Source organism: Typopeltis vanoorti, chromosome 16 (assembly GCF_054136105.1).
Source record: "Typopeltis vanoorti isolate ZY-2024b chromosome 16, IOZ_Tvanoo_1.0, whole genome shotgun sequence".
Taxonomy (NCBI): domain Eukaryota; kingdom Metazoa; phylum Arthropoda; class Arachnida; order Uropygi; family Thelyphonidae; genus Typopeltis; species Typopeltis vanoorti.
The window spans coordinates 99,915,715-99,934,083 of record NC_143564.1 but is presented as its reverse complement, the minus strand read 5'-3'; the positions used below and the strand labels follow the sequence as shown (position 1 = coordinate 99,934,083).

At 33.8% G+C, this 18,369-nt stretch overlaps 1 protein-coding gene across 3 annotated transcripts in view; it reads left to right on the top strand.

Annotated features, from left to right (window-relative positions):
• The window catches only part of LOC150098217 (transmembrane 6 superfamily member 1-like), a 137,333-nt gene extending 123,474 nt beyond the window's left edge, over window positions 1–13,859 (top strand). For all 3 annotated transcript variants that reach the window (XM_090406140.1, XM_090406139.1, XM_090406138.1), the window contains one exon: window positions 7,205–13,859. In XM_090406140.1, coding sequence (XP_090262266.1) covers window positions 7,205–7,429 — 225 coding nt within the window. In that variant the 3' untranslated portion in view covers window positions 7,430–13,859. The remainder of the gene's footprint in view (window positions 1–7,204) is intronic.
• The last annotated feature ends 4,510 nt before the right edge of the window (window positions 13,860–18,369 follow it).

The following is an 18,369-nucleotide window of genomic DNA, read 5'->3' as shown; positions in this document are numbered from 1 at the left end:
TGTCATTCATGTAGTGAATCATAACAAAGTGTTGCATGATTTACTGAAACTAAAACATCTAGTTGGTTTCATTCTGATCTGTATGGAATTCTGATCCCTTGCTAAGGCTGCTGGGTGTAACTTCTGCACTTCCCCATTCCCACCTCTCTTGCATCCTGATGGCACTATAGTAACCTCAATCAAGGAAACGACAGACCTCTTGGCGTCCATTTTTTTCCTCCAACGCTTGTGTGGACAGCCAAGATGCATCACCTCCCATACTACCACAAATTTCCCACTGCATGCCTCTGAACTGTTTCCAAAAGAACACCGGGAAAACCCTGATTAATCTTGATACTAATAAGGCTCCCAGTCAGTGGCGACCGGTGAAATTTTAAGTAGGGGGTGCTGCCTATACAAAATAAAAAAATAATTTTTTTTTCCTAATTAGTAACCAATATTTTAATAAATAAATCTACAGATTTATTTATTAATAAATTGATTACTAATTAGGAAAAAAAGGAATTATTGTTTTATTTTGTATAGGCACCAATTTATTAATAAATTGGTTACTAATTAGGAAAAAAAAGAATAATTCTTTTTTTTTTTATTTTGTATAGGCAGCACCCCCCACTTAAAATTTCACTGACCTCCACTGCTCCCAGTCCAGATGGTATTCCTCCAGTTGTGCTCAAGACTTCTGCCCCAGAATTGACACCCATCCAGCCTATACCAAAAATTAGCCAGGTCATCTGTCAAATGAGAATGATGGATTCCATCATTCTCATTTGACAGATGACCTGGCTAATCTCACCCACCTTTGGACTCATACCATGGAAAGATTTGGAGAGACTAATTTTATCACTCTCGATGTTTCAGTTCAAAGGCATTTGATTGTGACTGGCACTGAGGTCTCATGAACTGTGCTCTGTGATTGAATTGCCAGCTTCCTCACTGGTCGTTCATTGCATGTCATGGTGGATGACTTCCTTTCATGAGATTCCCCATCAATGCTGGCATGCCCCTGAGTTCTGTGCTCACACCCATGCATCCTTCTTTACATCAATACCTCTCTCTGACTATATATCCTATTCACAGAAAGATCTTCCAAAAAAGTGACTGACCTCCTCAGCATCTTCAAAAAGGGTGAAGACAACTTAATAAATTTCAGTGCCAAAAAAAACTCAAACCTGCCTTATTACCTGTAAGAAAAATCCTACCTCATTCTCTCTTACTTTTGATAATGTTCTAGTTTCCTTTTAAGATCAGCCTTCTCTTCTTGGGTTGACCTAGCACAAATGTTTTACATATATAGCCTCCTCATCCTCTAAAAAGCTTGGTGTTCTTTTCCATTCTAAACATTACTTCTCTTCCACTCAATTTGTACTCAACCAAACTTCTCATCTTATTTCATTCTATCCACCTCTATATTTTGGAACAATCTCCCCATATTGTTTTTTCCCAGTGAGTACAACCTCTCACTCTTTAAGAAACATATCAATAGGCTACATTTTCTCTGTAATCACTTGTCCACACATGGTACTGTAGTATTATAAATCTTGTGACCTTTCATGTGTGAGTCATCATAAAAAAAAAAGTCCAGAACTGCAGGAACATCCAAGGCTCTCTCTCATTTATGGAACCTATATTTGGATGTGCACTTCTGTTGGATTCCAAGCAATGTTTGGATTGAGAGAAATGAGGCTACAAATACTGCACCTAGCTTAGCTCGTGTCTCAAACTTTCACCATCTACCTATACCGATTATAGGCAAATATGGCAGACAAACATTTATCCCAGTTGCAGTCATCATTGAGCAGATACCAACAACGACAACAAATCAAGCCTGAAATCAAATCGTAGGAGGATAGTCTACATAGGTATTGTAAAGACTAAGTTGTTTTTCTTGGCTCTGCATAGTTCATAGTCATCTTATACACTCCTTCCTGTTTGAGGGGGTGATGACATGACTGCATAGCCAAGGAAGAAAACTTAGTCTTTACAGTACCTATATGGACTAGCCTTCTGCAATTTGATCTGCATGAGTTCTATGGTACTGAACTAACCAAAGCCACCCTAATCTTATCTATAATGATGAAATTATGAATTTGTTCTCTGGCCATGTAAAAATAGGATATAGCTTTGATGTAGCATTTTCTTTTTTTTTTTATTATTATTTTTTTTTTCCCACTAGAGATCAGATTAGTAGAATAACAGTTGATCAAAATTAGTGTCATCACTTTTGCATACTGTTCGAATGATAATATAGCTTATTTGTGTATGATCTTAATAATAAAATGATGACATCGGGAAATTAAAGTAATTATTCTTAACACAGTAGTGTTCTCCATAATTTTATCAGAATGAATTAAAACCTCAGGTAACCGAAGGGAAGCTATGTGTACTTAATTGTTATGGTTTCACTATTGATGACGTTTTGTATTGCTTGCAGAATTCTTGCCTTTCATTATTATTAATTAGCTCATCTGTAGTTGTTGTCTTAGTTCAGCTAAGTTGGCTAGTTCAGCTAGTGAGTTTAATAACTCTTATTATATGACTGCTCTATTGGCTCAACCTATTATATTATAGGGCAGTCCTATAATATAATACTGTAGTTTTCTGTAGTTATTCCTGTAGGAATCCTGCAGTTTCAAGATTAAAGCATAGAAACTGTTGAAGATTTGTGATAATAAGTTAAAAGGAGATAAAGTAAAATTAAGATTAAGAGAAATATGAAAAAAGAAAATTGCCATATATTTTTTATAATTAACAGTAAAAACTTACTTTGTTATATTTGTTCTTCTGTTGTCATTGATAAAACTAATGATACTGATTGTAAATTGGATAATAGGGAAGCAGTAGCCAAATAAAAGAATAAACATCATCAAAACTCTAAATATAGACATAGACATGAATGATGTAGGGAAAGAGTTTGCTGATGAAGAAAAACTGAAGAGGGCAACAGTTGATAAAGGTGATGTAGATATCCTGCAGAATGATTTAAATAAATTGGCATTGTGGGCAACAGATAATAATGGTGAATTTAATATTGCAAAATGTAAGGTTATGCACATCAGGTTGAAAAAGTTACATACTGTGTAACAACCAAAATGCAGGGAGACATCCCATGTCCATCTTTTTAAACCCTCCTATCACATTTATGGTACTGAATTGCAAGAAACTGATGAGACTAGGGATGTCAAGATAATGATGGACAGAGTTGAAATTCAGAGAGCCTACTGCTCAAGTTGGCAACATAGCTCAAAGGATTATTTGGATGTTGAAAAACAACTAAGAGCACAGATTTGGTCTCCTGGGTTTCTTGGAGATCAGTAGGTGGTGAAGAAGTGAGTTACCAAGCTACTAACAGGTCTCTGGAATGCAACCTGTGAGGACAGGTTGAAGGTTTATGGGTTGCAAAGTTTAGTTTTTGAAAAGAAGGACATCATAGAACTCATAAGTTATTAAAGGGTTCTGTAATTGACATAATAGGAAATCTTACAATATATATATGACAAATAGAGAACTAGAACTTTGCAACCCATAAACCTTCAACCTGTCCTCACAGGTTGCATTCACTCATGGAAGTTGTGTAAGAGTGCCATTAGTAAGGATGTGTAGACTAGAAGTTTTGAATGGAGATTGGTGAGTGAGTTGGATGGATTGCCAGAATTAGTTGCGAGTGCCCTGATAGAGAATAAGTTTATGGAACAGTACGATATGTTTTGTGTATATAAAAGTTAGTGTGGGTCTTCAGACCACATGGAGATACTCATATAATAATGATCTGTTCTGGTCTGATTTTTAATGTAATGGTCTCTTCTAGTTCTTAAAAACAACTAATCATTCAATGCAGAGCACATGGAGGTGGTAGATGTCGTCATCATTTGATCAGGTGACGAAATTTTCAGAGTGAAGCAATAGCCTTGCAATCATTTAGGTAGCACAGCTTCACAATCAAAGCACATTGGGGTAAAGTTAGTGCCATTGCTGTGGATGGTATTAATAACCAGAATGAAGGGAGACCTCATGTCTGTCTTTTTAAACCATCCTAGTGCCTACTGAGTTGTGTGATATGCAAATTCCATGAATTTGGTGTTTACAATGCCCCAGGGGTGAATTTTGGAACTACTTTTTTAAGATATTGCTTCTGCATGATGCAAAGTTTTGCAGCATTTGGATCGCTGGACGGCACTCCACAAGGCCTTAAATATATAAGAATAGTTGCTTTAATATCATTTTTGTTCTAGGTGTTTATCAGAACTTTTCAGCACCCCTTGTATATATTAATGTATATTGCCATACCTGTGTTATAGATAAAAGTATTGATTGTTCATGTTTTAAAGAAGTTATTATAAAAATCTTGATTAACTTTGCAGCTATTTTTTAATATAGATTAAAGCTTATTCAGATCAGATGTGTTAGCATAAAAGGCATTATTTTTTAAAATGATGTTATAGTCTGTTTCCTGCATATAATTATGTTTAATAGATTTATTTATTTATTTTGTATGGGGTTCCCCTTTCCTCCACTGTCTCTTAGGACTTGTTGAGCCTTCCTAATGAAGGATTATGTATCTTATGACTGTAGATTCATGTGTGTTCATATATAAAAGGAGCCGGTTTGCCTGTTCTGATAGATGAAAAACCAGAGTTTCCGGGTGAAAAAAATCCTCTACCTCCATATGAGATCGGCTAACTCACCTTTAGTCGAAAGAGACCAGATAAAGGTTCCTCACATCATGGATGGGAATCGAACCCATGTCTTTCTGACCAAAGGGATTTGTCTACACCAACTGAGCTATGGAGCTCTGTTTAATAGATAAATAGCAACTGATCTAAGCCTGACTGAAGCATTCCAGTATCCTGGAAAATTCGCATTTCCCAGGATACTCAAATGCTTCAGTTTAACACCACTCCTGGTTTCCAGTTAGATCTATAAAAAAAAAAATTCTTTATAAATGTACATGACAGCAATATATTTACAGTAAATTATTTTTATTTTCAGAGTCTAGAGTAAGTAATTATATTTATCCTGCAGTTTTATATCACTGTCTTACTTTCTTTTACCTAATAAATTGTTAGATTACTATATTACACATAAAGTGCAATAACCATATTTGGAAGAGATAACACCCAAAAAAAGCATAAAATTATATTTGAATAACTTAAATTTTCAGAACATTATCAGTCTTAGTTCAAGTAATTTATCATCATCTAGTTCAGGGATGTCAACTAATGTTTGCATAAGATCGACATTGTCCATACAGATATACCTGCGATCTACCTTTTACAAAATTGGAGTATAAGATTTCTAATTTATGTTTAGACAAAGCAAAAATTATCGTAATATTATTTATTATTATTACAATATATTATAATTATCATAATATTAATTAGTTATAATGCTTTAAAGAATATTGCAGTTTTTTTTAACCACACTGATTAAAATAAACATTTCATTTTGAACTTCCTGATGAACCAGCATTACTTATTCTACACTGCAACGAGTTTGGGTGATGTCAACTGCATCAGCAGATTCATCCAACTGAAGTGAAAAGGCCTGACAATCCTTAATATCTTGCATTAGTTGCTCTTTGAGATCCGAATTTATTTCTTCTACTTGTTTTGCAACTGTATTTCGTTGATAGCAGCAACTATTTCTGATTTATTTTCAAAATTACAAAACAACGATTCAGCTGCTTCAAGAAATGCTTTTTAAAAAAATTGTACCATCACTAAAGGGTTTCTTATGTTTGGCAAGAATATGGCTCACTCTTAACGATGCAGTTGTTGCTATCTCTGAGTTCGATATTATTTTAATGAAACATGACTGCTGTGATGACAAACTTTTCTTGAATTTTGATTTTTCATAAACCACTGTTGATTGGATACATTGTTTCATAGCTGATGTGCACTGATTTAAAGTGTCGTTCCAAGTTCTCTTTTTTCGGCAGAGAAACATTTCCATTGCAAATCAAACAACAACATTTGTCTTTGATCATAATAAAGAAATAATCATGTTCCCACTCTTGATGATAGTGATATATCTTTGCTTTTTTCGTAGTAGTAATGATGGTACAATTTTAAATTATATTAAAACACTTCAAACTTCAAATTTTAAACTTGTAGCAGAGCACTAGCAAAACAAAGAACAGAGTTTGTACAGTGCATCAAAGCGAACAAAAACCCAAAGTGGGCATATTTATGAGGGCGCATACAATTTCCAATTTTAATAATATTATTAAAATTATCAATTTTAATATTATTATTAAAAATTTTTTAATAATATTTGTAATTTTTCTATTGAAATTTTTGAAATAAAATTCAATTTAATATAATTGAATTATAAACTGGAATTATTGTACAAAAAATATTTATTTTAATTTTTTAATTAACGTAAATTTTAAAAAGAACCATAATATAGATTATTATTTGATAAATAGCTTAATATTATTTATTTGCTTTATTGTATTCGGACTCGTCTATATATTATTTTGAAAATTGAGACGAAATAAATTTGCGATCGACGCAAAGTATTATGCGATCTACCTGTAGATCATGATCGACGTTACCTGATCTAGTTGTATGCACAGGATTTTCTTTGATAGGGATCCATATGCTCTAATTTTCCCAAGGATAGGAGGGAAGAGTTTAATTTTATTTTTAACTTTATATTCTGGCTAGAAGTACAGTTCAGCTTGTTAACAAGCTGAACTGTACTCTGTAATTAGTACAATGAGTAAATTTGCTGAAATAGAATGAAGGATCCATTAATTTGATACATTGAATTTGATAGAGAGATGCATGCACTTCTCTTCAGGGAACAATCCAGACCTATCTTTCCTAACTATCACCACCAGTAGCGCACTCAGGATTTAATCTTGGGGAGGGGGGGGGGGAGTTGAGTAGACGATTTGAGAATATACACACTATGTCGCATACAACATATGACTGAGCATCTCCAATGATCACTAATTCATAAGTAGTATAGAAATAGAAGACATGACACAACATAAATAACAAAAAAAAGAATTTTAATTAGGAAAAGATTTTTGAAAAATTTTCTAGTATTTTTTTTCCTTTTTTGGGGGGGGAGGCCCCTTCCCCCCCCCCCTTGGGTGCACCACTGATCACCACACACACACACACACACTGCAAAGTGATAAAGCAAAATTGCATTTCATAATATGTGTGTTTTATAGTTCCTTCAAATTTCATTTCAGGCTCAGATATCCCATATGGGTGCTTCTCTTCATCCTAGGACGCCATACATTTTGAGAGTTCCACATGAAATTTATGCACGTACAATTTTTTGGACTGTTAATGTTACTCTAGCTGTTGGGCCACAGTTGCTAGCTTATCGATGTATGGATCATCCTGACTTTTTTGCACGCTATTATCCTACATTGGTATCAAAAAATGGCACTAAACTGAAAACAAAGGAGTAATTTCTCATTTATTAATATCTAATAACAGAGATGCTCAAGATAAATATGTGTATGTATGTGTAGATATATCAGTGGTTCCCAAACTATGTACAGCAGCACTCTGGGGTGCCACAGAAAACTATTATTATTCATTATTTTTTCAAACAGCTACTAAGTTTTTTGGACACAAATACTTTAAGTAGTTTGGACCTAAAAAGTTAGTAAACAGAACTGTTAGGTATTTCTTTCGGGGTAGATGCAGAGTGAAAAAATTGCTGAGACACTAAGGGTGCCATGACCCAAAAAAAATTTGGGAAATTCTGGTGTGTGTGTGTACACACACACACACACACAGAGAGAAATGGTAAATGGAAATATGAAATAGTATGGAAATTGTAGTTTTATTTTAAAAGAGCATTATGATTGTATGTCATCACCTACATATGGATATGATGTAATAATGTTGTAAAATTGAATTTCAAAATTATTTGATATGGAGGAAACTGATGTGCAAAAAAAAAAAATAATAGTAATGTTTGCTTGGGGATATTGCAAAGCAATTTGATTGAAATTGTATATTTTTTTTATTTAAAATATTCTCTTAATTTTTTTTCCACTGATATTTGGATAACACAAAAAATGCAGAACATGATTATCCACTTAACCCTTAATTAGGCACGCCTTTTTTTTGTTACATAATTAGTCGCATGGTGCCTATTTGACCCCAAAATTAAAGGTATGATATTTCCTTAATTTCTTAATATTTCTCATGAAAGGTTTTTATTTATTATAAGGTTGATGATGGTGAATAAAATGAAATAAACAAATCATTAATATTGCTTTATTTTTATATTAATTATTAACATTTTTATTCAGTCTTAATTTTCCATATAATTATTGTATCTTACTGAGGAATGTTCATTGCAACATAAGCTCAGACATTTTGGATACTTCGACCTTATTTTATGATCCTTCGATCTTGGACATATTACACAGCAGCCCCAGGAATATCCAGAAGTGCTTGGTTCTGGCTGTAGAACTTCTGGAAAAATACTCACGTAAGTAGTCTCATTGGGGCAGGAACAAGAAATCACTCCTTACTCCACAACTGATTCAGTGCAATGGCACCAAGAAACTCTCAAAATCACAACAAAAATCCATCATTGGTTTCATCAGAAATTAAACTTGAATGACGACTGTGGTCAAATAAACTCATGCAACTAATTAAAGGTTAACCACCCAAATGACCACTCAGACAAAATATATCAAAAATATTAGCTTTGTATCCATGTTATTACAACAGTATCCATTATATTAACTCCAATAGACACTTCACATCCCTGTAATTATTGAAATGTATACACATCAACCTGGGTTCAGTGGTTAATCAGGCAGTTCCAAACTATATTTTAAATGTTTTCATCAGATTTTTTAAAAAAAGTTACCAAGTGATCATGTCAAACTGTGAAGAAGAATTTGAAATATTAGTTCACCATTTTAATTGCAGTGAAGTCCATCAGAATGGAACTCATAATTTTTATAATCAAATAGTAGTTATTCCTCTTCATATGGAAGTTACATATATATACACACAAGAATGGTCTGAAAAGTTCTTGGTCTCGACCATAGATGGCAACACTATCGGCAATGGATTTTTTTTTTTTTTCTAAGTTGGTACATCTGTCATAAGCATTCATGTGAAATTGCAAGTCATTCTATCAAGTAATTTGTTTTATACAGCCGTCTGAAGCAAAAATGTTGTCTTGTATCCCTTGAAATTGATAAAATTGAGTATCTTGCAGTTAAAAAATTCTTTGTAAAAGAAGGATTAATGCCAAAAGAAATTCATTCGAAGTTCATAAAAATTTATGGGCACTCTTCTCCTTCGTTTTCGACAATTAAGAAATGGGCTGCCGAGTTTAAACATGGCTGTACCAGCCTTGAAGACGATCCACGTGAAAGATACCCAAAAAGTGTAACAACGTAACAACACCAGAAATCATTGGTCAAGTGCACGATGTGGTATTGGGTGATCGGTGAGTCAAAGTGTATGAAATTGCTGAGAATATAGGCATTTCAAAAGAACGTGTAGGATATATTTTGCATGAAAAATTGCAAAAAAAGCTCTGTGCAAGATGGGTGCCACGCTTGCTCACAGCAGATCAAAAACTCACTCGCATGAAAATCTCTGAGCAGTGCTTGGAGCATTTTAACAAGAATAAAACTGATTTTATGCATTGATTTATTACTATGGATGAGACTTGGATTCACCATTGCACACCAGAATCCAAACAGCAGTCAAAACAGTGGACATAAGCTGGTTTTAGCCAAAGAAGACAAATTGGTTCCATCAGCAGAAAAAGTCATGGCATCGGTGTTTTGGGATGCTAAAGGCATTTTGTTTATTAATTATCTTGAAAAGGTTATGTAAAACAATTATTGTTTTATTGCGCCAAAGAAGACAAAGTCATGGCATCAGTTTTTTGGGATGCTAAAGGCATTTTTTAATTAATTTTCTTGAAAAGGGTACAGCAATAACGGGGGAATATTATTCTGATCTTCTAACTAGAATAGAAGAAAAAATTCGTGAGAAAAGACCTGGTTTGCAGAAGAAAAAAAATCATCTTTCATCGGGACAATGCACATGCCCACAAAAGTGTTCTGCCAATGTGAAAATTAAGGGATCTGCACTATGAATTGTTGGAACATCCACCCTATTCCCCAGCTTTCGCTCCTTCTGACTTCTATCTCTTCCCAAAACTAAAACTTTTCCTCGCTGGTCAGCGTTTTTCTTCGAATCAAGAGTGATTGCAGCTGTAGAGTAGTATTTTGTAGATCTTACTGAGAACAGGGATAGGATAATGGTGCGGAGCATCGCTGGAATAAATGTATTAGTCTTAAGGGAAATTATGTTAAAAAATAATAATTTTGAAATTATAAATTCATTTTTTTCATTGTTAGGCTGAGAACTTTTCAGACCACTTTCATATATAACACGTTTTCTATATTTTTGATGAAAAAAAGTTTCCGAATATTAGATTAGACTATATGAAATGTAATTCAGAAACTGCAGTTATCCAGTACTGATATTCCAAATTTTTTTAGCATAATAATGATAACATTTTATGAATAATAGCAAGAAAAATTTTACTACTCTCAGTGCATTATAACAGAGTAGTAGAGTACAGAGGAATAGTTTTTATAGTGTTAGAACAATATTTATCATTTGCATTTTCGTTAAAACTCTTAGCATTTTGTAATAATGCTATTTGCAGTAGTAAGAAGGGCTGTAAAAGCTATCAATAAATTTATCCAGCTAGTGGTTTAAAACCCATCTGACATCTAAAATATGATGCATACGTTCAAAATTTTGTTTTATAATTTGAGAAATTTTTAAAAATTTAACTATTTTATTTCACTATTCAGCAGATTGATCAATAGTAACCTTTATAAGCACAAAAAAATAAATAAATAATATATATATATATCAATATATATACATATATGCACACACACACACACACAATTCACTCTTGAACAACGTGGGCATTAGGGATGCCAACCCCTCTCCCCCTCTATGTTGCTTGAAAATCCGCATATAACTTTTGACTCGCCAAAAACTTGACTACTGATAGCCTACTGTTGACTGGAAGCCTTACTGATAACTTAAACAGTCTATCACATATTTTGTAGGGTTTGTATGCATTATGTATTATATTCTTACAATATATTCCTACTCTACTGTATTTACCGATACCATAAATTTGCATCGTCTGTTTACAAGATGAAATATGTCTGTCAGTACCTACATCAATATTGTCTTATATGATACAAAACACTGTAGATGTTTTGTATCATATAATATCATATGTATTACTAACACTAGATATCAAAAATGAAAAGATAATGTGAAAAAGAAATTATTTATATTTACAGGTATAACAATTCATGCATTGATAACAAAGAAGCAGTAATATGATTGCTTTATGATAGCCTAGTGCAATTGATACAATTGCTTCGTGGTATCCTAGCCTGTACACTAATGAATGAATTGTTATAATTTTTATTTTATCCTAATTAATAATTATTTTATGCAATTATGATTTAATACATTTGAGAGAAATGTATTAAACGCATTTGAGAGAAACGAAACGCAGTTGAGAGAAATATTTGTTTACATTTCTCTCGACTGCGAATGACACCGTGTATGGTCTGTAAGTGTTTATGTGCGTAAGTTTTGATAAATTTCAACTTTTTATAATAGATTTGTGTTTAGTTTATGGTAGTAAATGATAAAATAGACTGGTATCGACATATATTTTATGCATTCATGACATTCCTAACTTTTTCTTAATTTTTTCAATATTTCTAAGCTTCGTCTGTGAGTTTTTTCAAATTGTTGAAATTTCTAAAAAAATTTCCAATATATTTATTCAAAAAAATACCACATACAGGTGGACTCGCACAGTTCAAACCCCACGTTCTTCGAGGGTCAATTGTATATACATATGTGTGTGTGTGTCTATATATAATATTATAGACTATATATATATATAATATAGTCTAACCATAAATACTGTTACAACTTGAACAGCACATAAATCTTTAATTTATCAGTAAATCATTCAGTTTTCAGCACATGCAAACCACATATATAGCATGCATATAGCAGCACTCAATGTTCAAAATGACCCCCTTTTTGTCTTCACACGCTCATGCATGAAATCTGTGATGGCACCATGCTCAACATTCAACGGACATGCTATCACTGCCTGCTCCAAATCCACCTTCAGGCTGGCATTGCTGGGGTGTTCTTTCTTGTGGACCACTCTCTCAAGCTCGCATCGCAATTTGAAGTCCAACGGATTCAGATCAGGACTTCCAGGCAGCCAATCATATGGTGATATCTGATCAGGCACATCCAGCTGCTGTTGTTTGGTCATTGCCTTGTGTGCAGGAGCTGAGTCCTGTTGGAAGGTTCACTGCCTACCGTGAAACAAGGTGTCATTCCGGGGCTGTACCACAGGTTCCAGCACAATGTCTTGAAACATTTTGGTGTTTCAAGACACTATGCTGGATATCCCCTGATATGTCATTCCCCACCACACCATCACTGACACAGGGTGATGACCTCTCTGAATACTGGGTGCTTTGCATGTGCTGTGCACCTATCCTTGGGATATACCTGACGAGTTGGGTGTTTAAATGAGTCTTCAATGATGAAAATCTTCTCATCTGTGAAGAGCATATCTCTGTCTGTTGTTTGTGTACTGCTAGAGAAATGCCTTTGATTTTATCACCCTTTGTTGTATAAGTTGTTACGTTAGGAAGTGTCCAGTAGAACAGTAGTAAGCTCTTACCCCTAGATCATCAGTTAGTACAAGTGACATTGTTCTCTGTGAAATTTCATCTCTCACAACATCACTTTCTGCTTTCTCACAGGATTACGGTGGAGGGTGCCTTCATAGTCCTCACAAGCTGTTGCATCCTAACACTGCATGGTTGGCCTCTTTGTTGGCAATCAGATATGTCTGTTTCATTATAATGGTCATTAGTCTGATACACAAATATCTTTACTGATCCAGAGTGTTTTTAGCATTTTGAAAATAACAGGTGGCTGCATTCCAACCTTGTGAAGTGCAATTACAGGTATATGGTTCTCATAATCTCCCCACTGCATGTGAACCCATACAGGTAGACAACTCTCTTTCTCCTGATAAACATGCAAATATTGGCTATTATACAGCCCCACTAATGGCTCACACAATTCTCTGGCAGTTCAGGGGTGTGCAGAAGTTGCAACAGTATTTATGGCAAGATTGTGTATGTATGTATGTATCTATCTATCTATCTATATATATATATATATATATATATATATATATATATATAGGTGGAGAATTTGTCACACAAGATAGTTTTAGCATAGATATGAAAAGTAAAGTAAATATGAGAGTAAATTTTTATTCTGATGGGAGTTTTTTTTTTTTAAAATAATACTGTATGGTAATATTAATTAGTTTGTCCATATTGAAAATAAATAAAAAAACGTCTGATTTATGTTAATTTAGACTTCATTATATTAGTAATTTAAATTGTGAACTTTCTTTGCATCGGATATATTGACATAACAGAAATGGTATAAAGATTAATCAGACTAGCATTACTAACACTGGATTATATCAGTTATGTTAATTGGATGATAACACTGAGCATCATTTGGTTGCTTGTTTAAAGATTAGATTATTGAAGTTTATTAGTTTGGAATGAATATTGAACTTTTATTGTTGACATTTCATATATGATTGTTTATACAGATTTAATAATAGTCATTGTGTTCTGTATTTGGATCTTTGTAATTTGGCAGTGTGTGTACCTTAGTTTACTAAGGGAGAATGACACATTCTATACACTATTTTTATATTGAAAAAAATAAATTAAAAAAAATGGACTACTTTCTGTATTTGGTTACCCAGTTTTCAGAGTAAAGGACTAGAGACAGAAATATGCCAGAAATTCATGCAGTCAAGCGCTGTGGTGTGCAAATGCCACATCCACTGAGCTACACAAAACCAAACATTTCTTTATTAAAAGAAATTCATGTACGACTATTTCTGGAGAGGGATTTATTAAGGAGTCAAAATAGATAGGTTTATGGGATTTAATCCATGCTCTGCTGGTAAGTATGCAAAAGCAACAGCAGAACTGAAAGTTATTTATTTTATTCATATTCTCAAAACAAGTAATATTTGCTTCTAGTTGCTTGATTAGAACCTCTTAGCTCAGTCGGTATAGACAAAGCCCTTTGGTTGGAGAGACTTGAGTTCCAATCAGGTCTAGGACGTGAAGAACATTTATCAGGGCTTTCCAACTGGAGGTTTAATAGGTGTCATACGAGGCAGCACGGTTTTTCTTCTGGGAAAGTCGAGTTTTTCGTCCCGCATCCATGCAAAACTGCCAGTAGAACACATACAATTCACAAGCAAAAGAATACTATAAAGTAACTTTACAGCTTACACATATAGCAAAAATGATATAGAATTTTATTTAAAACTCCAATATATTTCATCCAACATTGCTTGGATAACGTCAGGGAGACAGACCGTTAACTCCGGTCTAATAATAACGAGTTAAAATCCATGTGCTCATGTCTCGGCTCAGCTGAAGTACGAGTACATGATATTACACTACAAAAGTTCAAAGGGACAACTGTAAAAATTTGCATCGATTAAAAAAACATTATGAATAGTTAATAGTGATCGCTTCCGAAAATTTGGATATCGGCATGAAGTCTGATCTGTTCAGATTCTGACGATTTCGTAGAGTTTCGCATATTTCTAGGAAAAAACTGCCGAATTTAAACTTGCACTGGGATGAAGAAGTTTAGTCGGTCCAAAGAACTCTTTGGAACCAGACTAAATAACAATCAGTCAATAGTATGAGAAGTAATGCCAGACTTGTCGGATTCCAAAAATCTAATGTTGACTTGATGTTCTCCAATTCTAATCAATTAGAATTGAAGGTTGGAGGCAGAACGGCCAGTTTGTACAAAACAACAAAGATAGCACGCGTAGGATTCTTGATAAACACCTAGTAAGCAAAGAGGGGTAATGTATCCTTTGTGCATGGTACAAAGGAAGACAGTGACAGTTTCCGAACTGGTTTGATCGAAATGCATAGATTGAATGTTAGAAGAATCCTTGCTATTTGTCTGGCGGTTTTTTTAAGGTAGGGTATTAAAATTCTTTTCACATGAGATTGTAGTCTGGTGAAAGGATGATAATTATCAATAATTTTCGTTAAATGGTAGTTTTGTTGTATCCATTACATATCAGGTTGCTTTTAATTTTATTCAGTTCATCTAACAAAAGGGTATCAGAAGTGCAGATCGGATGAGTTCTATGTATAAAACTCTTGACCCGTTTTTTTGTGATGAATGATGGTAGGATGATGAGTGAATATGTCTGCCAGTGAAGCTTGGCTTACGATAAACTGGAAATCAGGTTGCTTTTAATTTTATTCAGTTCATCTAACAAAAGGGTATCAGAAGTGCAGATCGGATGAGTTCTATGTATAAAACTCTTGACCCGTTTTTTTGTGATGAATGATGGTAGGATGATGAGTGAATATGTCTGCCAGTGAAGCTTGGCTTACGATAAACTGGAAATTCTACATGACCTCTAGGATTACGTATAATTAAGATATACAGGAAGGATAGTTGGTTATTGTACTTACGTTTGGTAGTGAACTTAATGCGAGATTGCAAGAAGTTTATTTGCTCTGGGAACTGAATTAATGTGGGACCAGATCACGAATATGGTATCAACAAAGTATAACCGAGGCAGAGGACATATAGCATCAGAGTTCTTTTCTAAATATTCCATAAAATAATCTGCTAAGGCTTTTAAATAGGGCTGTCCATCGCTCTTCTTCTGTTTGTTTGAACACCTTATTATTCAGTGAAACCTTATCAAAATGAACTAAAGAAAGCGAATATACAGACGCTTGGGCAGCGTTTATGTTTTCTAAGTAGTCCGCGCTAAAGGCAACTTATGAATGCCAGTGAGTGTATTCCCGTAAGTTTTCTGGTCCACTTATTTTTACGAAACTTTCATAGTTTCTAGATTCGGTTTTGAAATAATGCTAGATCTAATATCCACTTTACTGTACGCCCACGAGACCCTTCGACACCTCTGCGCATGTCAGAAGAAGGAGAATCCATTCCGATAATAGGGTAATCAATCCGTCTTGTGGGATGAGTTGTTTATTATTACATGTCGGAAAATTAACTTTTCGTTTATGAGCATTGTAGTTTTTTTATTATTATCACATGACACCTCCAGGGTGTCCAACGATTCATCGAGGGAGGGTACTACCTACTCTCCTCTACTCAATTTACCAACTACAACAAACTGCAACTACCTTCATCATCTATACCCGTGTTTCTCAAACTTCAGATATCCGCGGACCCCTTCTTAAATTTTCATTATTACCAAGTACCCCCTAATTAATTCAAAAATAAATAAATTAATTTAAAATATTAAAATATTAAATATCTATTTTATTTGAATTTATATGGTCATGTAAACAAAAAATATGATTTATTTTTAATAGAACAAACTTTATAAAGATACGATAAAGTTTTACTTACTTGAAATAACCTCCTAATTAATTCAAAAATAAATAAATTAATTTAAAATATTAAATATCTATTTTATTTGAATTTATATGGTCATGTAAACAAAAAATATGATTTATTTTTAATAGAACAAACTTTATAAAGATACTATAAAGTTTTACTTACTTGAAATAATTTATCATCAATGAGAAGAGTGAAATTGCTTATGGTGAGATAAAATTTCAGCAAAATTTGGCTCTATAGTTGTTAATTTCAATCTCAGATGCGGTTCGACATCTATAATACTATTCCTCTTCGTCTTAATATCTACAAGGGCCGAAAATCCAACTTCGCACAGATATGAACTTGGAAATAGAAAGATGAACCTTAGAGCTTTATATGTTAATTCAGGAAATTCATTCTGTATTTGTAGCCAAAATGATAACGTATTCTCGCTGTATTTATTTTTTAGGAAACCATCAGAAGCTAGTTCTAAAAGTTGTTGTTCTTCTATTGACGATAGACCCTTTGGCATAAATTTGTTTTATTGAAAAGGTATCTTATCAGTAAAACATATTAATGTCCAATTCAGGGAAATACTTTTCTAGATTCATTTGTAAGCTTTTGAAATGCTGCATGATAGTAATTTTCAAATCATCATCAATTTGTTCATTTGAACTTGTGAGCAATTCATGAAGCGATGGAAACGCATCAAATTCTCCATTACCAACCCGCTTTTGCCATAACTTCATTTTTGCCAACGTGGCGTTCACTTTATCTTGGATATGAAATAGAAATTTCCTTGCCTTGTAAAGATAAATTAAGGCTATTTAATACAGTTAATATATCTGCCAGGTATGCTAATTGACTGAGCCATTTCCAATTGTGTAAATGCTTTTTCAATTCAAACTTTTCATCAAGAAAAAATTGTAGTTCATTCCGAAGTTCAAATAAACGAGTAAGGACTTTTCCACTAGAAAGCCAACGAACATCGGTATGGAAAAGAAGTTGTGTATAGTTGCTTCCCATTTCTTTGCAAAGTTGAGAGAAAAGTCTGGCGTTTAGAGGACGGGCTTTAATATAATTTATGATTTTTACATTTACAGCTTCAAGAACTTTTCTTAGGTCTGTAGACATCACATGTGTAGCCAAAGCCTCCCTGTGTATGCAACAATGTGTCGACTTTGCATTTGGTTCAACAGCTTGAATCCTTGAAACAAGTCCTTTTTTAGATCCGATCATGGATTTCGCTCCGTCCATGCTTATTCCAACACAACTTTTCCAATCAAGCTTGTTTTGATGCATAAAGGTATTTTTATACTGTTGAATATTTCTTCTCCTGTTGTACGTTCTGGCAAGGGTTGGCAGTATAAAAGGTCGTCATGAATTTTTTGATTTTTTTCGTACCTAACGAACACTAGAAGATTTGCAAAATTTGTAATGTCGGTGGATTCATCTACCTGCAACGCATAATAACGACTCTTACGTATATCGGATAACAATGTTTGTTTTATATTTTCAGCCATTTCAGTGATTCTTCGATGAACGGTACTATTTGAAAGGCAAATCCGATCAAAAGATCTTTTTGCATTATCTCCGATCATAATTTCCGCTATTATTTTTGCTGCAGGCTTGACCAAAGTTTCACCAATTGTTTCTGCTGTACCACTTTTTGCTATTAATAGCGACACACGATATGTAGCTTCTAAAGCCTTCATGTTTTCACCTCCTGACACGATCGACAACACTTTTTGAGATTCTTTTAAATTTTTTTACTTTATTTTAAAAAAATTCGACAGGTTTGTCCTTGCATTCATTATGTTTCGATTCAAAATGGCGATTT